This window comes from Cyprinus carpio, chromosome A21 (genome assembly GCF_018340385.1).
Source record: "Cyprinus carpio isolate SPL01 chromosome A21, ASM1834038v1, whole genome shotgun sequence".
NCBI classification, from domain to species: Eukaryota; Metazoa; Chordata; class Actinopteri; order Cypriniformes; family Cyprinidae; genus Cyprinus; species Cyprinus carpio.
This window is the reverse complement of record NC_056592.1, coordinates 21,000,185-21,021,512: the sequence shown is the minus strand read 5'-3', so window position 1 is coordinate 21,021,512 and position 21,328 is coordinate 21,000,185. Positions and strand designations below refer to the sequence as shown.

General features: G+C 37.2%; 2 protein-coding genes across 3 annotated transcripts in view; one reads left to right on the top strand and one right to left on the bottom strand.

Moving 5' to 3' along the window:
- The first annotated feature begins 814 nt into the window (after nucleotides 1-814).
- On the top strand, nucleotides 815-14,526 carry LOC109061411 (transmembrane protein 164). Of its 2 annotated transcripts, none has more exons than XM_042711287.1 (6): nucleotides 815-1,402; nucleotides 6,167-6,216; nucleotides 11,200-11,266; nucleotides 11,387-11,465; nucleotides 12,399-12,499; nucleotides 14,298-14,526. In XM_042711287.1, exons 1-6 carry the CDS (start codon nucleotides 1,388-1,390, stop codon nucleotides 14,496-14,498), a joined length of 513 nt encoding a protein of 170 aa, XP_042567221.1. In that variant the 5' UTR covers nucleotides 815-1,387; the 3' UTR covers nucleotides 14,499-14,526. The 2 variants fall into 2 exon arrangements, with proteins under 2 accessions (XP_042567221.1, XP_018934065.2); XM_019078520.2 differs by having other exon boundaries at nucleotides 818-1,825.
- A 1,095-nt stretch (nucleotides 14,527-15,621) lies between these two features.
- The window catches only part of ammecr1 (AMMECR nuclear protein 1), a 32,168-nt gene continuing 26,461 nt past the window's right edge, over nucleotides 15,622-21,328 (bottom strand). The window contains exon 6 of the mRNA XM_042711286.1: nucleotides 15,622-20,212. Within this exon, the coding sequence (XP_042567220.1) occupies nucleotides 20,098-20,212 (115 nt within the window). The 3' untranslated portion in view covers nucleotides 15,622-20,097. The remainder of the gene's footprint in view (nucleotides 20,213-21,328) is intronic.

Below are 21,328 nucleotides of genomic sequence, written 5' to 3'. Positions count from 1 at the left end.
TCATGACTTCTTTGTAAAACGCCCCAAACACGACTAACATAAAAGGAATGGCAGAAATGTTCCATTCCTTATACATTTAACAAAGTAAAGTCTTCTTTAATACAAGTCGGCGTTTATGCAACTAGGCTACTTAAGAAACTATGTGTGCTGTGTGTTTTAACTGATAGCATGATGCAATGTGTTAAATCACTCCCATCTTTAAACATTTAAAGATGGGAGTCCTACCTGAAGGAAACGTGTAAATATTTTATGCATTTATTTATTTATTTATTTATTTATTTATTTTCATATGATGATGGGTAAGATTTTATCCTTTATTATATTTTTGGTTTTATGTGTTTGTAATCTGTTTGTGTGAAACTTTCTGTACTGCCATTTTGGTAGAAGAGATTTCTATCTCGATGGGATAATTCCTGGTAAAATAAAAGATAAATAAATAAATAATAAATACCAGTTAAACAAGCTAAGACCTGGTTTAAGGAAAAACATGAGGTTGAGTGAATATTACATTATTATTGATATTTTTTGGATGAACTATCCCTATAGGAAGGATAAAACTTATTCCATCAAGTGGAGAGAAACGTGTGTCTGGATTTCAGTGCCTTTAGCTTCTTTAATGAAATATTTTGGTGATATGATTTATCAGGAAGTAAGGTTTTACGCGTCTAAATCTAAATATGCTGTCTTCCTTTTTATTACTCTTTTTTTTTTTGTGGTAGGCCTATCATTGAGAAGGTTGTTCCTGCATTGGCTATAATTTACGTAAACAGCTACCCCGGCAGTGAGGGAGTTAAGTAGTGCATACTTGCGGAAAGCAGGCGGGGCCCACTATCGGTCCTCTTCCGAGAAACGCAGAGAGGAAGTGAACGCGCAGGCGTGTTGCGGTGTGGGTGGATTTTGGGGCTGCGCGTGAACATGGGCGGCGTTTCTATGGTGAGGAGGTCTCTGATACGCCACATGGAGCAGGACACATCGCTGCGTTTGCTGTGATCTCATTTTTCGGATGATACGTTGTAACAGCCAGCTACATCTCTCCCAGATCGGTCGTAGTCGCGTTTTGCAGCTGTGTTTATGTATTTAAGGCCCCCGGGCGCTGATCAAGTGTCTCTTTGAAGCTTTTATGTAATGATCCGCTCTGTTAAGGAATATTCTGGACTCTTGTTTTAGCTGAGAATCAGGCGTCACGTTTGGAAATGCGTCTTCCTTCCTTGGATACAACTTGCCCTGACGATCATCTGTGAATAAAAGCTTACATCGCATCATATTGTCTGTAGATCTCTCCCACAGGTGTCTTTCACATGAAGGATGGAGATCTGATTAAACGGCGGAGGCTGTCCAGCTCCTCGATCATTTCATCATTCGTTCACCCAATACAGATTTGACGTTAATGTTTCGCCAGGAGGTTGGTGTCCTGTCTTTTATTCCGACTTGTTCGTACCTTTTCCAATACGAGCAGAGGAACATGTCTCGGTATAATATCTACAGTCTGCTGGACTGGATGTATGGAGGGGTGGACCCTATGTTTGAGGGCAATGGAGGCCCTGAGTGCGCAGCCTTCCTCTCTCCCCGACAGAGAATATTTGAGACTCTGATCATTGTGTTCATTTCTATCCTGGAAGTGGTGGTGGCTTTTAAAAAGATCAGTGTCCCTAAAGAGGTCAGAGATGTGGGGAAAGATGGCAGGAGGAGTAAGGAAGACACCTGGGGCAAGAACCTGTTGCTTGTGGCTCTGTGCATGACTTTTGGAGTTGAGGTTGGGTTTAAGTTTGCCACAAAGACTGTGATCTACCTCCTCAATCCATGTCATGTGGTCACAATGGTGCAAGTAAGTATGCTTATGATAAAATCATAAAAAGTAGCCTGTTGGGCGGGTGTGGTTCTGCTTTTGTTGCAGAAGATATGGGCTGTCGGTTCAAAATCCCATGAACAAAACATTCAATTTCAGATTGCTTAAGTGTGTAGAACCTGTGGGTAGTAAGTTGCTTTGGGTAAACTAGAAATGAGTTGTAGTGACGGTTTTTGAGGCATTGCATTTTGTTTCGTTTCCAAGCTTTGGATGTCATTGCATGCACCACTAATTTAAGAAATGTTCTTACATTGCACTACACGTATAGGTTTAATTCTGACCTTGGTCTCATTTGCAGTTCCTCTCTTACAGTTATCTGGCTTTCAAAACATAGGAAATGAGGGAGGAAGTGTTGTCATTTTTTGTCCACTTTATTACAGCTGTTTAAACTGATGTACATTTTTCAAGTAAGTTTAGATGTACCGGCTGAAAGAAGAGTAATCGCTTTTATATTCAGGCTTTATACACACACACACACACACACACACACACACACACACACACACACACACACACACACACATATATATATATATATATATATAAAAACATGAAAACAAAATGGAATTACTTTAATGGGGGTTGTTTTTAATCATTAACAATCTTAATGATTTAAAAATATATATACTGTGAAAAACATTTATTTTTTTACTCTGTAAAAAATCTGACATGGGAAGTATGAATCTCATAGAAAAATTCAAGACTTGAAGAAAATAATGCATTTACACTAAATGCTGGTTAGTTACCTATGATAATTAGTAACATTTTAGTTGCATTGCTTAAAGCATATTAATCCCATTAAAAATTATTATCTCAAAGATGCATGTAGATTTCGAATGCATGACTAATAAATTACACTGTGCATGTGATATGTGCACTTTAGTCTACTAGCAAGAACATAAATGGTTGATGGTTTATTGAGTCATGTTATGTGATTTCCTGAATGGTCCTTAAAGGTATACTTCACCCAAAAATGAATATTCTGTCATCATTTCCTCACGTTATTTAGGTCCTCTGTGCATGCGAATCACTTCTAACAAGCATCTAGGATGGAGGGTGAGTAAATTAATTTTCATTTTTTGGGTGGAGTATCACTTTGGAAAATGAAAGTCTTTAAAAAAGATGTCAATGAAATCTTGACATATTCAATTTATTTACTGCAGACAGTTATGTGACTGGTCACGTGAGCAGCACGTTCCCAGGTTCGTAGGATCACAGAACTCACTCCTCCTCTGTGAATAGATCGCCATCCGTATCCATGAGTTTTATCACTGAGGTGATATGTAAATTTATTTTTTACAGACGTCCACATGAGAAACAATTACCGTCTGAAGTCTTTTTACATGTTACGTTGCGTATCGCGCTGCGCAAACATAAAACCATGTCTGCATTTGTGATCGGAGAAATGACAAACAACAACCGCTGCTCTACACTGCGTTTGAATCATCAGTGGCAAATCCTTTACATATGAAAATATATTACAGACTGTGAGTCAGAATTCAGAGATTTCCAATTGTGTCCTCTTTTGGAAGGCCAAACAAAGTAGTTTTGATTTCACAATAGAACACATGGAGTCTCAATAACATGGCGGCAGCAGCAACAGCGAGAATAAGTTACGCCTTATTTCTTTGCGTGAACATTTTGGGCGGCGTTATGCAAATCTTCCCTCATTGTGACGTAGACGTGGGGGTGTGTTTAAACAAGCCATTTTAGGAGGGCGTAGTTGACTTTAACTTTAATAAAGAATATCTCTTTGGATTTGAGACTTTTGTCTTTGCAGATTTACAGATCTTCTTTATGCACCAAGAGCTTGTAACACTCCAAAGAGAAAGGAAAAATTTAAATAGCATCATATGACCCTTAAAATGTAATTTCAGATCAAATCGCAACATGTGCCAGAGATGAATTTAATTTCAGGGGATAAAAGTAAATAATATTTCCCTTCTAAGGGTTTCGGATGACACACACACACACACACACACACACACACACACACACACACACACACACACACACACACAAAAAAAAAAATAATAATAATAATTAGGTTCCCTTGACCTAGATTAATAAATGCTGTTTAAGCAAAGTAATGACCTAGTTTTGGAATTGTTACAGTTAAATTCACCAATACAGCAACATTGTTAATAAACATTAATAGTAACATAAATCTTTGTTAAAATATTTCATGCAAATCTTTGGAACATCTCTCTGTCTTGATATTCTCATATTTGTTGCACATTCCTGGCCATTGATAAGCCAGCGGTCTGTTACTGGCTACTGCCTTCATGATTCAACCTGCTAAAACACTATTGTTATTTGAGAGCTGCTGTACAGCAGAATTTTGATTTGACAAAGTTTGCATCATTGATTCTATTGCTTCCCTGTTCTCTATTTCATAATGCACTACACAAATAAAGCTGAAGTAAAATAAGTAGCACCATGGAATCACCAGTGTTGCTTTATTATATATCACCCTCTTAATCAGGTGTAAATATTTGATATACTGCCCAGCCTACTCAGGCATAAGCATTTTACATTTTTTATTGTCCAGCTTTTCTAGGTGAGGCTTTCCCATATAATAAGCAACTAGATAAATCCTCGCTGCATTTGCGGAGTCCAACTCCAGACTGCCCGTCTTTTTGCCAGGCTTTAAATAAAATAATACACAGGGAGATTTGGGGAAATTAACATACTTTTCAAATCCTTCAGTTTATACAGAATGTAACGATACATTACACTGTAGCAATAGCAAACATGTTTTGAACGTAAGAACGTCCTTCCTGCTAACATATTGTCACAATATTTCCTCCTCTGCCTTGTGAAAAACAAAGCAATCTAAATGTCAAGGCCATGATCACTTACGATACATGAGATGATGCACCAATGATGTTTGTATATATCTGATTATGTGAAAACATGGATGATGTATTGATGAAGCAGAAGATTAGGAGTGAATAATAACTTCAGTCTGTTCATGAGAAAGTTATCAATAGCTCTCTATTCACGTTAGTTATATGGAGAAAAGCATGCACATTCTGATACATTTCTTTTGTGTGTGTGTGTGTGTGTGTGTGTGTGTGTGTGTGTGTGTGTGTGTGTGTGTGTCAGGAAAGACAGATAAAAAAAATAAATAAAAAAACATGGTTAGAAACAACATGAGGGTTAGAAAATCATGACCTAATTTTTATTTTGACTTAACAATTCCTTTAACCAGCAGAAAGGACTTTTTCATTTTTTTTTTTTTTTTTTCATAATTATTATTTTTTTTTTTTGTGGTAGACTGAATGAAATATTTTCCTACTCGAACTAAACTAGACATGACACACTTCGATGTTTCTTCACTCTCACTTTTTTCATTTTTAGATTCATAGCAGATGTCTCCGGAGTTATGCTATGTTGTTACATTAGTGGTCAAATAAACCAGTTGAACAGTTAGCAGTTACTTTTTGTGCCATGCTCCCAGACTGCTCTCCATATCCTGGCAACCCTCCCAACAGATACTAAATTATGTCAGTTTGTGATCTCATTACCCCTAGATTAGATATGGCTTGTGGCCATCCTTAGTTGCCTTTTTCACTACTGAGAGAAAAGACCACATGGAACATTCTGACTCAGATCAGAACCAACAAATTGTTTTCTCATAAACAAATGTCTCTATAATTTTAAACACTGAAATTTATTTTAATATTAACATTTATTTTAAATATTTATGTAAAACACTTTATTCAGAAAGATTGCTCAGTTTTTAGAGCTGTAATTTTAAGTTTATGTTGATGGTATTGTTAAACAAGTGTTTTTGCATTACAGAGAATAAATAAGGAAAATAAAGATGATCAGGGAATTTATAGGTGTATACGGATTATTATTGCAATAATAAAACCGTTACAAAAGTTGTTTTGGTAGTTCTCCATGCAACGCTGAGCTGGTGCGAAATGGTGTCACGTTATCTCCAGATCTTTTCAGTAGCTGAATGTCTGTTTGATTAACACTCAGCCACTGAAAATGATGAACTTGTTCTGATAAGATATGCACGGCATGGCCCTTGGCCAAAAGATTTCATTTATAAACCTCCAATACCTTAGGTACACCATACCCTCATTTACAGCAGCTCTGACGGTTGCATGAGTAGTCTTGTCTTTGCAGCAGTGGTTGTTCAGAGTTTAGTTTCAGCATTTATTTGGAATTGCTATCCTCTTGTTGAGTTTGTAAAATTTCTGTCATCATTTACTCACGCTCATGTCAAGTCGTTTGCATTACTACTTTAGCTGCTTTGTCCAAAGGAGTCATTGTTATTGAGCTTTATCACTCTCTCTTTTGCAGATCTTCCTGCTTGCATGTCCCCCCTGTAAAACTGCCATGGTTATTTTTAGGTAAGTACTCTGTGACAGGTTGCACTGCAGAGAACTGTGCAATTTTTTTTTTATAGTCTTTGTCTTCTCGTGCAATTTAAAGGGATACTCCATCCCAAAATGCAAATTTTGTCTTTAATCACTTACCCCCATGTCATTCCAAACCTGTAAAAGCTTTGTTCGTCTTCGGAACACAATGTATGATATTTTGGATGAAAAACCGGGAGGCTTGTGACTGTCTAGACGCCAAGTAAATAACAGTGTCAAGGTCAGGAAAGTATGAAAAGCATAGTCAGAATACTCCATCTGCCATCATCAGGTTCAAGGATAACGTTGAAGTGACGAGAATACTCTTTGTACTAAAATAATGACTTTATTCAACAATTCCTCTCCTCTGTGTCTCTCCAAATCAGCGTAGCGCCATTTTGGCAATTCTGAGCAGTACACAGATGGCGTACACTCTTCTGTATCAGCCGCGCCACAAGGATATGTTTTTACGTGTATTTACGCTTTGGTTTAAAAGAAAACGGCACTGCGCAGCTGAAACAGAAGAGCGTACGCCGTCTGCGTACTGCCAAAATGGCGCTGATGGCAGATGGAGTATTCTGACGATGCTTTTCATACTTTCCTGGACCTTGACACTGTTATTTACTTGGCAGTCTATGGGACAGTCACAAGCCTCCGGGTTTTCATCCAAAATATCTTAAATTGTTTTCCGAAGACGAGCTAAGCTTTTACGGGTTTGGAACGACATGGAGGTAAGTGATTAATGACAAAATTTTGACAAAATTTTCATTTTGCGGTGGAGTAACCCTTTAAGTCTAGTGACAGTAACTACAGTAGTGTTTGGCCTCTCCAGCATATGAGGAATGCAAACCTATGCATATCACCAGACTCTTCCTAAAATAGCCTTTTAACACCTTTTTCTGTGAATGTTCAGGATACTTAGCAGCAGTGTTGGGGGTAACACATTACAAGTAATACTTAATGTGGCTTTTAATTTTGAGAATTGTCTGACTCTATGGCTGAGGATTCATTCACAACCTCAAAAGTGTAATGATTTTAGACTTTAGAAATAATAATATTAATAATAACAACAACAACTTAAGGTGAGTGTGTCATATTCCTTCCTATAGTACGGGCCACCAGCCAAGAATTTCACCTTGACATTAAAAGATTGTTGAATAAATAAGTAATAAGTTAAACCTTATTCTGGATTCGTGTTATATTTGAAGGCAAAAGGCATCTGTTTGTTGTCCACAAAAGCCTAATCACACTGAAATGAAACATAATCACACATAATAACAAGATGCATGAATCATTTTTGTTGACATAAATATTTGGCCAGTAGACCTGAGTGTAAGATCTAAGTGTTGCTTGTCATTGGAATTTTAACACAATCCTATCTAATAAGGACATGATGCAAAGCTATTTTAAAGCAATCAGTATACTGTAAAGCAATACGTAAATAAACATGACTTGACTTGATAATTAATATTATACCACGTTTAATAATGGTGAACAATTGCTATGATATATACTCAACTAATGTCACATCAGCTCTTTTGTAAAGCCTTTGCAATTTTAACAGAGCGGTGTTAATGTCCCTGTTTTGACTTTTCATTATAATGACACGGTGATGCTAAATTCCTCACAGGAGCTTTTAATGTCTTGGATGTGAGACATGCTGAATTGGTAATGTCACCAGATGGCAATAAATGATTAACAACCCCAGAGTTTTAGATTCATCACATTATAAATTGATTTCTTTCAAAATGAATCACATGAGCTTGAATCCTTGCTTTTCTACATTTTGATGTTTTTACATTTCTTTTGCGACTGAAGAAAGAAAGACGTGAACATTTTGGATGACACGGGCGTGAGTAAATTATCAGGACATTTTTAATTCTGGAAGGAAATTAATCTTTTAACGTGTGTATTACCATGTAAACTAGTGGCCATGGCATCAGATGCTTGTTTCCAAATGAGTGCTAATGAGGTTATCTCTGAGCACAGTAATGGGCTGTTTTAGACCAGCTTATTAGAACTAACTTGAATTCAACACCAGAGAAGCTGTTCATGTTCCTACTGTGTTTCAGAAAAGAGTTTGAACCAAAATCCAACAGGAAATGTAAAAAATGGTGGAAACATAACTGAAAATAATATTATTGCTTTAAAATGTAGTTATATTACTAAACTCTGATTGGCTGTTCAGTTCAGCAAACGAGTCAGTGCGTGAGCATTAAAGCAAAAGTGATAAAATCAAGCACGTAAATCAAGACGGCACCGACAGAAGGCTGTTCTAATGTTATGTAATGTTACCCAAGCATTTTAATATGCCGGTTGTTTCATAACAACATAAGCCAGTTAACTTGAAGAAAGTTATCAGCATAACTGATATTCAAAGTTGTAAGCAAGCGCCGCTTTGTTTGTGTTTCTCCTTTTGAATGATGAATATAGATTATTGATAGCTGCTGATACAGACAAGCAGGCGCAGAACACACTTGCTAGTTTGCAGTCGGCTGTAGTTTGTGCGGTGCATTCAAGCACTGCTTTGCAGACATGAGGCAACAACACTGTCTGCAATTGTCCCCTCTAGTTCTATGAAGTTGGCTTGGTGTGCCCTGAAGAGTTTAAGTTTAACCCTAATTAAACACACCTGATCCAGCTAATCAAGTAGTTCAGGCTTATTTGAATAAGACGAGGTATGTGTGTTGGAGCAAGGTTGGAACAAAACTCCGCGGGGCTCCGGTCCTCCAGGAGATTGTATTTTGTAGGCATTCAGTGGGCGGTCCTTAAAGGTGAGCCTCGTATACACAGACTCAGAGGTGACAACTTAACCACATCCTTTGTATTCCCACAGTCCCCCCTGAGAGCTCCACTAACTCTCATATAATGCAAATTTAAGCCAATAGTCCATTCGCCTATGCTGTTGTTATTGTAACATAACCATCTTACAGTTTTGTAACTTTAAATGGTTACACATCCAACTTTTTCTGTCACAGAGTTTGTTAAAAGATGGATAGTTCTTTAAAAGAAAAAAAAGTTTACAAATTTACTACGTGTAAACTCTGATATTATTTATGATGACACAGAAAACCATGTAGCTTAAAAGTGGAAGTACTAAATATCCATGAATTGTTTTTTTGTTTTTTTTTAAATGTCAGTTGGTACACTTGGCATTGTTATGTAGAATACATGGCATTGTTGGATTGCTATGTAGAAAACAATAATGTAATGCCATGCACAGATATATAAAACGTTAGCTGAACTGTTGAAGTATTCTGGAATGGTAAAAATAGTTTACAGTTGATGCTGGACAAATTAATAGAAATACATATAGCCATCTATATTGCTGGTGCATTGTAGTTTTGTCTAATGTTATGAGAAGGTGAAGACTGATACTTAAAACAGCCTCCATTCCTGTACATACTGTAAGGTGATACCTGTCATGCTCAGTACAAAGAAAAATGAACCTACGCTGCACATGAACAAAACTTATTTGATAAAAACAGTTCCTGTATAAATAGTTGTCTAATGAAGAGTTTATCAATGCATCAAAATTACACATACACAGTTGCATTTTAAAGTAGCATCCTAACTGTAATGGAATCTGCTAAGTTATCGAATGCTTTACATATAGGCAGCAGCGAGTGTCATACAAGTAGCACTCCTCTGTATCTGTTATCAGGCCCGGAGTGGCAAAGTGGTTTTGTGCCAAATTGCGGCTCCTTGCCAAATGATTACCCCGCTCATTGAAGCCTCTACGTGATTTTCTAATCCTAAATGTAACCATACTTGGGAATGAGGAGAGGCATAATCTGGCAGGCAGCCGTTTTTCATCATTTTCAGTGCTGACTAATACAAGTGCCTCTGATTGGCCATTGCATTCATAAGCTCAACAGAAACGTGAGTGATTAGTTATAAGGCTCAATGGTACAAAAACACAAAATAAAAAGAAATCGGTTGCATCACGCAGATCTTAGTGTCATTTTGCGAACTAACACTTTTCATTCATTTTTACATTTCATTTTAATCACACATCCATAATATATTAACTTTTTTGCCCAGTTGTCTTAAATTTGTGGTGCATTTTCGTTTATTTTGGTGGCATTTTTACCAGATGCCCCCATTTATTTCCGACCCTGCTCTGCTCACAATCAGTCCCCTTTCCAAATAATGAAAAAAAGTTTTCAAGATCAAGATTTATATGGAGCAATATTTCATAAAAGAGCATAATCCATACTGCTGTCTGATATTTATTATAATTTCTTGGCTTTTTCATTTGAATGTGATGTATTTTTCAGCTGTGCCCATTCATAAGTTCGATTGCAGAATGTTTAAGAAGTTTAGTATGTCATTTGTTCTTTTTTCTGTATATTTTCTGTAAACTTTTGGACAAAAATGAGCCACACTCCAGCTCTGTTTGTTATCATATTATATTAATATACTATTGTTATCATAAACACACTTGGTTTGTAGTGCATATAGTTTTGCAATGCACTTCTAGTTATTTACTGCTGTAGCTGTGAATGAAACTTTCACATTAACAGGAAAAAGCTTATTTCCACATTGAAAAAATAAAGTAATTATCCAATAAGCCTAAAAACACAAACAAATACTTCTAAAAACAAACAATCTTAATGAAAATCACCAAAATTGTTTAAATAAAATTTTCAGCATATATTAAATTAGATTTGATGCTATTTTATTTCATAGCATCAACTTAAATATATTTTTAGGAATTGCCTTCTCTGTGCAGAATGCATATGTTGTTGCTTTAAGGCAGCATGTGATTAATAGGTTGTTGTTTTGTTTGCTAGTTGGTTTTGACCTATAACAGCTTCAGGTTTTGAATGATATTTCTGATATTTGTCAGATTGATGGCATTTCTTTGTTAGATTAATAGAATGTCACTGCTTTCCCTCGTTCAGTTGAACTTTAGATCCTGTAGTGTTTTAGATGTACTGTTGCTGTGAGCTTTCCGTGTTTTCTGTTTTGAAGGCTTCAGGTTCATATGCTGAATGGAGCCCTTCTAGCGCTTCTCTTCCCAGTAGTCAACACTCGACTGGTGAGTATATTCCAACAACTAGTAAGTTAAGCGCTCTGTTCAAATCATGCTAACACCAAATAAGGCTAGAACATGTATGTTTTGTCTTCTAAACATGCTTTTTTTTTTCTCCCATCACAGCTTCCATTTGAGAAGGAGATCTACTATATTCAGCACTCCATGCTGTATCTTGTGCCAGTCTACCTCTTCAGAAAAGGAGGTGAGTTTCTGAGGTTTGGTCAAAAAGTCGTAGTGCTGGAGCTTTTGCCCCACATCATCATATCAGCCGTTATCCACGTGCACCACGATAGCGTTTTAGCTTCCCTGATGACGTGTTTCAGTTGAAAAGTGAGCTATAGTACTGTAGAAATCAGTGCTGCATTATTTATAGAGCTCATCCAGCTATGTCAGTTGCGAAATGACAGTTAGGTCAGAATGATGCTTCACTTGTTCAGAGTAAAGTATATGCCAGTAGAGCAGTGACACTCAGTAATTTTCAGTAATTTAATATTTAACAGCAACTTGAATGATAAATTGCATTTTTTCCTGAAAACAGCAATTTTCGATCGTACAGATTACTGAGTAATACATAATTTAAAACTGTAAAAGGTCTACTTTTATTTGTATGCGCTCGCAATATCAAAAAAACATTGTGCTTTTGTAAAATAAGCAACAGATTAAGTTCAGATTAAATGATTTGCCTCAGTCATCAACGGGTTATGATGAATAATGTATACTTTTGAGATGCACCCATGCAATTAATAGGAATAATATATAATAATTCCCTGATTCCCAGTTGTGTCAGACATTTATAACTGCACTTTAACTTTTCACAACAAAATAAAGTAGTATCTGTTTAATGGTAACAGATTTTGTCCTATCTTACCCTATAATTCTCAAGTTTTGTGGTTATATTTTTGAAACCCTATTGCAATGTTTATCCAGGTGCGTGGTCTTGCCCCCATTGTAAGCGCTTTCCTGTAATCACAATTTTGTTTGTTTGAAGGACTTGACGTTCCATGTTGTAACAGATGTAGCTTAACCTCTACTGAACCCAGAATATTCCTTTAAAACAAATGATCAAGCATCCAGATAATCATACTTTTCTGACTTGGAGAGATCTTTAAAGACTGTCATGTGTCTCATTTGTCAGGTGTGTATAAGCCAGAGCCACTCAGAGACATGTGGTGGGCGCTGCTGTCCACGGGCGTCCTCTTCCTCTACCACTTTTTGTTCCTCCAGGGCCTTGGAATGGTATGACAATCAAACACTACTGCTAAATAATTCAGAACAGCATACTACTCTTTGTATTTCTGCCATAGAAATATGGAAGAAATAGTAAGAGTTGGTAGCTTATGACTTTGTTAGAAATGGAATGCTTGCTTACTACTTACTGAATGCTGCATAGTATACACTGCATGCTTCCCACTGTATTTAAGTGAAAGAGTACACATTCTACAACATTCCACTGCTTTGTCACATGACCTCATTGGTACAGTAAGTAGTGCATTATGCAGCACAAGTTCTATGCCATTTTTCTAGAATTAGTTTTCGTTTTCATAAGAGTTAAATGTCATATGGAAGCCCATAAAAAAAAAAAAAGAAATGGTAATTGCGACTTTTTGTCTTGCCATTCCGAGTTTACATCTCACAGTTGACATTTGAATTGCGAAATATAAACTTGCACTTGAGAAAAAAAGGCAAGTCTTCTGGGGTGTCTGTTCAGATCACACAGAGGAGCTACTGTAGCTCAGATTGCTGAAAACCTTCATGCTGGCCATGATAGAAAGATGTCAGAACAGTGCATCAGTGTTTGCTGCATATCCACTGACCGTCAGAGAGCCCATGATGGCCCCTGTTCATCACCGAAAACACATATAATGGGCAAGTGAGTAACTGGACCATGAAGCAATGGAAGAAGCCTGGTCTGATGAATCCCATTTTCTTAAATCTTGTGGATGGTCGGGTGTGTGCACGTCATTTACATAGGAAAGAGATGGCAGCAGGATGCACTATGAAGGCTGGCTGACCGAGGCAGGGATATACTCTGCATAGAAGCCTTGGGCACCACCTACCTAAAAATTGTTGCTGTATCCTTCATGGAAATAAGTGTTCCCTGATGGCATTGGCCTCTTTTAGCAGTATAATGCACTTGCCACAATGCAAAAAAAGTTCAGGAATGGTTTGAGTTCATGGTGTTGCCTTGAGCATCTACGAGATGCTCTGGACCAACAAATCCATGGATCCATGGAGGCCCCACCTTGCTGCTAATGTCTTGGTGCCAGAGACCACAGGATGCTTTCAGGGGTCTTGTTCATGTCTCGATGCATCAGAGCTGTTTTGACCTTGTTTTATTGTTGTGGCTTGTCAGTGTAGTGCTGTCTAATCACTTGGAGGATATGACTCTTTTAAGATGATCAAACCAGTAATTTTGAAATGATCATCTCTGGACTGGAAATATTACTTTATTTAAAAACATCAATTGGTTCCTGATTGTATCAGACACTAAAGTGCATGCATGCAATTTGTAGTCTAAATGTAATTCTTTAATGTGGCATGTATGCATTCTAATCTTGCATATCTTTAATAAAACTGGTGGTCAGAATCTGAAGTATTGCAGGTACACATACACTAGTCTTGTGCACTCCCCTTAAAACAAAATATGCATTAGAATAACATGACACCATTTTGAACTATCTGTCATCTGCCATTGGTACGGGCTTATTTTTATAGTTATTTCTCGCTACTATTTGACATTTTTCAGACGTAGAAGTGTGATTAAGTGACTTCTAGCATAAAATGAAGCATGTAATTAAGCAAACTCTGCTGGAATCATATATGCTGTTCATGTAGTTCTATGGTTCACACTTCAGCATTAATATGTGCAACAAAAAAAAACCAGCCAATGTGCTAGTAATATGCTAATAAGCAACTAGTTAATAATGAGAATTGGTCTTTAAAGTGTTTCCATTCTAAGTTTCACACATGCATGTTTTGCTTTAGTTATTGTGGCCCTATGCTAACTCAGTCTTGTATTTTTGCTTCCCACCAGTTGACAGAAGTGAATCTGAACAACATGCTGTGTCCTGCTGTCTCTGACCCCTTCTATGGACCATGGTACCGAGTGTGGGCGACGGGCCACCAGACTGCACTGACGTTATTGCACGGCAAGGCTCTGACCATCCTCTCGCAGCACACCGCTCCCACATGCCGCTATTTATTGGATATAGCACATCTACGCAACAAGAAGTAGTACTATTATCATCATCATCACACTTACAAAAACAAAAACCTGAACTGTCCATCTTCCAGAAAAAAAAAAAAAAAAAAAAAGTGTAGTACATAGATATAGGCTACATATATATAACATTAGTACCTTTTTTATATTTTTGTTGTTTGGTCCAAACGTGGTTTCTCAAAGCTGGATCATTATATCTAAAGACTGTTTTAACTCCATAGGTGCAGGACTCAAGCAACATAAACCTTGCCTTGTTCTTTTTAGTTTTAATGTTTAGCAAACTGAAGATTCATTGAACTCAGAACTGATGTAACCTTTCTTCTCAAGTTGCCTTCTTTAGTTACATTCAACAGGGCCAACCCAGTTTCTTTTACTCATCTGCTGCGCAGTTATAAATGCTGAATTTCCTCACGCCTTGCATGCTGGTGAGGCAGTTTTGATAGATTGTCTCAAAATGACATTGTTAATATTGTAGACCTGTTGTGGAAAGCATAAATGTAGTGGTACTGTACGTCTAGGAGATTTTCCAGAGTCTGTTTCCAGCCCCCCCGCACTCCCTTTCTTTGAAACTGTAAATAGTTATGACTAAATTTGAAGCTGAAGCTATTAGCTGTGGTCACGTCCACTAAACATTTTCTGTTGGCCTAAAGTGATTCCACTTGCTGTTTGATCAAGTTCACATGCTCTACTGATCATATTACCCATGGGAAATTATATCGTTTTTTTGTATGTTCACATGTATACACAAAAAAGTCCAATATGTAGTAAAATGAAGGAAAAATAAGTTCCGTTACCAACCATGTTAGGGGCTCTTTTGATTAGTCCCAAAACTGCTCTGATCACGTGTTTTCCCAGTTGTTTGCATGTCAAACCCAGAAACTAAGATTTGCTGAACAGTTTGTGGCTGTTGCAGTCTTGCAAGAAATGCCAATTTGAGCAGTCTAGTGAATTATGGGCTCACTCTCATTTCAATGTATGTAACTTGACTGAAAGGGAAACCTGTCTGTTTTGGTGTCATTTTTGTACATGTTTTTATCTATATTAAAGGTCTTCTCCAACATGTCATTGATGAAGACTGTCTTGGTTTCACAAGGTGTCAAAAAAATAAATAAAAAATAAAAAGACACCCAATGCCTTATTCTTTCAGAATTATTTTTTTTATTGGATAAATGATTTAAAAGGTAATAACAATAATGTTTTAAAACTACATTATCATTGCCACAGCCATAGCTCACATATAACCCATCTATCCCCCCACCCCCCAACACTTTTTCTTTCTTTCTTTTTTTTGGTGTAGATTTTGTAATTTTTGTCTTTTTTTTTTTTTTTTTTTTTTTTTTTTTTTTGGAGCCATACTACCATATTCATAATAAATGCCCATTTCAAGTCTCATCACACTAACAGCAATTCAGTGGGGATAAATGATCTAGTTCTACATGGGAGTTGTTTTTATATATATATATATATTTTTTATTTTTTATTTTTTTCCAAGTCGTTACTTTAACTATTTCAAGTTATGAAAGGAAGAAAGAATCCAAAATCAAAATAGAAACAAAAAGTGGTGGGCATATGGGGCTACACCAGGCAACCCCCGGTGCCCGCAATGACAACACTGCAAGCTGTCAGTCATCGAAGGGCATGTTCAAAACTCATCTTCTCAAAGTTCCAGAACATAGAAAACCACTAAAATAATTTAGAAACTAGGTCCAAAATATTATTATTTTGAAAAGAATTAACTCGATATACAAAAACAGTCATTGTGTTTACTATTTTTTTTTTTTTTTACAAAAAAGTTTTCAAACAAATTTATTGTATTTCTTACATATTTTTTTTTTTTTAAATCATCTTCATCATTATTATTATTAGTTATACTTTTTCCCCCATATCTATCAGTGCGATTGTATGCCAGTGCAGCTACTGGGTCCAGAGTAAAGAAAAGAGGCTTTTTATTTTTTCTTTAAATTGCATTTAAAAATAAGGATTAACTCATCTTCTGTATAAAGTATAACTGCTGGTCTTAGGAAAAAAGAAGAAAAAAAAAAAACATTAAGAAACCCATAAATCTAAGAGGCACGCTATGGGGTTCTCTTTCTTTACAAAAATATATAATAACAACAACAACAATGATGAAAACAAAATAAAATAAAAAATAACAAAGTGCAACCTAGTATTACGGTCATTGACATCGTGCAAGGTCTCAAAGACAGCTACAATGAAAATTCATTGAACTTAGGTAGCTAAAATCCTAAAACAACATTAGAAATTGTAAAAAAAAAAAAAAAAAAAAAGATACACAGAACACAAGACATTTCTCTTGCAGGGAAGGTTTTTGGAAGGACAGGAAGGCAGGTCTGTAGAGCAGCATTTGGACATGGCTGGAGGCATCTTTGGTTCGGTTGAACACACAAAGGTAACATGAGCCAAATGACTTTCAAAGGACTATGGGTTCAACAGCGAGCGCCAAGCTCGTCTGCAGGTGTTACAACCCAACATTTATGCCTAAAATAAGCATTTGCTATACACACCAAACACTAATCCCATTTGTGTTGTTAAAAATGACAGAAACCCAAAGACAGTGTAGCGAGAAAATGGTTTTTGAACCGATCTTTGAGCAATGTAACTGTAGGACGGGTACTGGGAGTTTCTACAGTGTTCAAATGCGCCTGGGATTGCTAATGTCCTCAAAGTGCATGTTCAAACTACTCTAGGAATCATGAAAATACTTCGTTCCATTTGCAGTCATTTCACAACTCTAAAATGTATAGACATCTGACAGAACCAACGTGTCTTTCATCACATAGCGTGTCTTGCAACCGAACGAACCGATGATATTTGAACAAATGTTGTTAGCAAAGTTAACTCGGCTTACTGAACCTCATTAATCGCTGTAGTTTTGGCCATATGGAGGCAACTGTACTTGAACGCAAACATCCACAAGGAGTGAGACTCCGGGGTAATTGTATATTGCGTAAATGTGCACATCTATAACAGATGAGATGTTAAGCATATGCCCGAATCCCCCAGGCCATGAGGGAAAGATGGGGTTAGACTCGTCACTACTTGTCCTTTCAAACCTGCAGGAGATTACACTGATAGGAAAAAAAAAAAAACACCTGTAAAACAGATCTGCATATATTGAGGATAATAATAAAGTCTGATATGATCGATGAGTCCGCATGACCAGTCACATTTACTGCGACCGCCCCCGACATGAGGTCCGATAGCACCATTTTATATAGTCTTTTTTTCTCATATCTATATAGCAGTGAAACAAGCATGCCATATTTAACAGGAGGCCTCTTATTCATGCAACAAATGTATTCCAATGGTCAATACATCAGATTTCAAATGCAAAGACTTAGTTGATTTTGCAGCAGAAAAAAATGTTTAGTTTGTGCTGTTTTAATGGACCAACAAACGAGGCCCTGATCGTCCAACTAGAAACACAAAAACGGGGTTTAAAAAAAATCTGATATTTAAAGGGTTGTTAAAGACCGAGACCACAAATGTGTCACTTTTCTTAACTGACCTACATCCTGGTAGGTGGGGTTTAGATTAATCAGATGAAAAACAGTCACGGCTGGGCAGTAATAAACACTTGACTGTTAACAGGCATCTTTGCCCAAAAGTCGCTGGTCAAAACCTTCATGTTGTGAAGGTAGTTGAGCACTCAGGGCAATATTTGCTGGTCCACATCATAACCATTTTTAAGGCAAAACAACTGAAATCAGGTTTTTTTTTTTTTAGGTTTTAGTGAGCTGGATAACGACTGTGGATGGAACCCCAAAAGCCCTTAACATTTTGCATATGAAAACAAAACCCGATTTTCACAAGAACCTCTCCCATTATTTTCCTTTCAGAAGTGGTCGAAAAGTGAGTCCACTGCTTCTACAGACGATATAACACGTGATATTCAGTCTACCTTCTGGTCTTTGAAAAAAAAAAGAAAAGAAAAAAGCTGTCTCAAAATAACACAGAGCAAGAGTTGAAAATGGGTCTAATAGTGTATAAATCGTCAGTGAGAAAACTATGAAAACAGTTACAACCATAGTTCCCAATGAAAAACTCCCTGGTGTGACATGACAACATTAATCAAATTAGTTATCTTCTCAACTGTAAAGTCTGCGCGTTCGTATGGAGGTGTAAACATTGTTGCCATGCGAGACAGAAACGGACATATTCATCCATATTACCAGATCATTAGGGGTGCACGATAAATATCGGCCGATAATTAATGCGCATCTCGTCAGTAAAGCCGGTTCTCTAATCAGCGGTAAAAATCCCATCAAATCCATGATTTCACATAGAGCAGCTGTTACTACACAGAGCCGTTGTTAACTGACAAGCTGCGCAAATCCACGTTCATTATCAGCGTCTTTACTGACGAGATGCGCACTAATTATCGGCCGATATTTATCGTGCACCCCTACAGATCATTAAAAACTAAACAAAGAGCTTTCTGAAGCATCCTCCTGAGAGTGAAGATTCCCGCGCCAGGTAAACAGACCAGGAGAGAAATTAATTAAAAACAGCTATTTAGAGCAACCTCCCTGCCACAGCATGCATTAAAAAGAGTATGGCTTTTTTTTTTTTTAGCTTGTCCCTGTCATTTGACCTTGGTCTCTCACAAAGGTTTTCCTCTCTGTGTGACAAAACAGGAGCGATACAAAACAGACCGACTTGAATCTGATGTCTCTCTGACTATCCATTTACACCCTTACTCTGAGTACAGACCTATACTTTCAGTCTCACAAACAACACTAAGAAACACTAATACAACACATCACCATGAGAAACTAAATAAGAGACATTTTTCCTAGCAACACTAGACAAAAAAGGGCTTACTGTTTATCGAAGTTAGTTCAGTTCAAATCAACTCGAGTAATGCTAAGAGCAACAGGCTTTTACATCATGGGGAAAATATTCTGGTGAACCCAAAAGCTAATTTAAGATAGTGGTTTCAATAATCTGAGAGGAAAAAAAAATACAACAACACTTGACTAGTTCACTTCACTGCCAAACTCGGCCACACTGCAGAACCCAACAATGCTCACGATAAACAAGAACGGAAAACAAAATCACCACTCACGAGGAACTGCACAGAGAGGAACCAGAATCCCTTAAACCCTGTGTCTGCCTATATGATATAAAAGTCAAACTAATAAGAAACAATAAAAGAGGAGGGAAAAAAACTGAGCAAGTCACTAAAGCTGAGCGTACATAAAATCTGAGCAAAAGCATAACTACTCCAACATTTAATATGACTTATTTCCATCCACAGACTGAGAAACCTGATTTTAGGAAATTTGTTGAAAAAACAAAACATAGTATTTGTTTATTTGCTTAAAAAAGGGAAGGGGTTGATATATATAAGTATATATATATGCTGCAAAAACTAAATGAATACAAAGAAATGAATCTGTTTTTTTTCGCTTTATAATCACCTAATGCTTATTTGCCACCCGCTGCCATGCCTCCAACTGACTGTCGACATGGCAACGGAAACTATCATCATAAAATGGTACAGTAGTACAGATAGCTAGACCATGAGGGGGCGGGCTCTCCCGGAAAGATGTCCGCCGAGAGGTCCAGTGACTGGTCATGCGGCTCGCTGTCAGGAATAATGGTTGTACGGAGGGAGAGGGTGCCCGATGCCATTCTGGTAGTGATGATGCTGGCGGTGGGCGATGTATTCTGCGTAGCTCACGGTCATCTTTTCACTACGGTACCTAAAACAACGGTGGAAAAAGGGGTAAGCACCAGAACAGTGAAAGACGCTTGAAGTAATGTGCACAACAGACCTGTGGATAGCTGTAAAACTGTACATATCTGGTAACTTTCTCTATTACAAAAAACTGTATTTTTGTTTCTGTTGTCAGAGAACGGAACCCATAAAGACTTTGCAGACACTTCCAATCTGCTACTCTGCTAAAATACAGATTAATAAATAAAGACATCATTTGACAAAACTACCATACACAAAGACAATGGCTGTTGTGATTTCATTTATATTTACATGAGAAATAATGAGAGCACAGAGAAAATGCAGAATGTCTGCCTTATTTATTTTGACTGTTTAAAAAAAAAAAAGGTAAATGTACTTCAAGGGTTAGTTCATCCAAAAATGTGTGTTTTACTCATCTTCGAGTCATCCTAGGTGTATGTGACTTTCTTCTTTCAGACGGATCCAGTCAGAGTTATATTAAAAATTGTCCTGGCTATTCCAGGCTCTATCGTTGCAGTCAGCGGGTGTTGCAGTTGAACGGTCCACAAATCGTCAAATAAAGCGCACACATTCATAATAAAACATGCCGCAGATGGCTCCGGGGGATGAATAAAGACCCCCTTTAGTGAATCCATGTGTTTTTAGAAAAATATCCATATTTCAAATGTAATAAACAATTTTTCTCTCACTTCCGCTGACTGCCCCTGACACTGAAGCAGTTCCAGCGGATGACGCAGCAACATACGCACAGCGCGCACCTTTGAGATATGCTAGTCTTGCGAGTTTAATTATAGGAGCAAAGGAAAACAAATCTCCTCTTGGTTTATATCGAAATCCTCTGACATTTTTCTTTACAAATCCTTCTAATTCATGACCAGCATTTTATTTTGTTCTCTCTCTGCTTTCGTCACTAATAACGCAACGCGCTGCGTCTTGCGTCATCCATCGGAACTGCTTCAGTGTATGACAGATAGATGAAGTGAGAGAAAAGTGTTTATTACGTTAGAAATATGGATATTTTTCTTACAAATACACATGGATTTGCTAAAGGGGGTCTTTATTCATCCCCCAGAGCCATGTGCGGCATGTTTTATTATGAATGCGCGCGCCTTATTTGATG

Excerpts from the sequence above, each read along its gene's own strand:
- LOC109061411 (XM_019078520.2), top strand. The coding sequence starts at position 1,388 with ATGTTTCGCCAGGAGGTTGGTGTCCTGTCTTTTATTCCGACTTGTTCG. Across the intron at positions 11,267-11,386 it reads CAGTAGTCAACACTCGACTG|CTTCCATTTGAGAAGGAGAT; the intron begins GTGAGTATATTC and ends CTCCCATCACAG. Across the intron at positions 11,466-12,398 it reads CTACCTCTTCAGAAAAGGAG|GTGTGTATAAGCCAGAGCCA; the intron begins GTGAGTTTCTGA and ends CTCATTTGTCAG.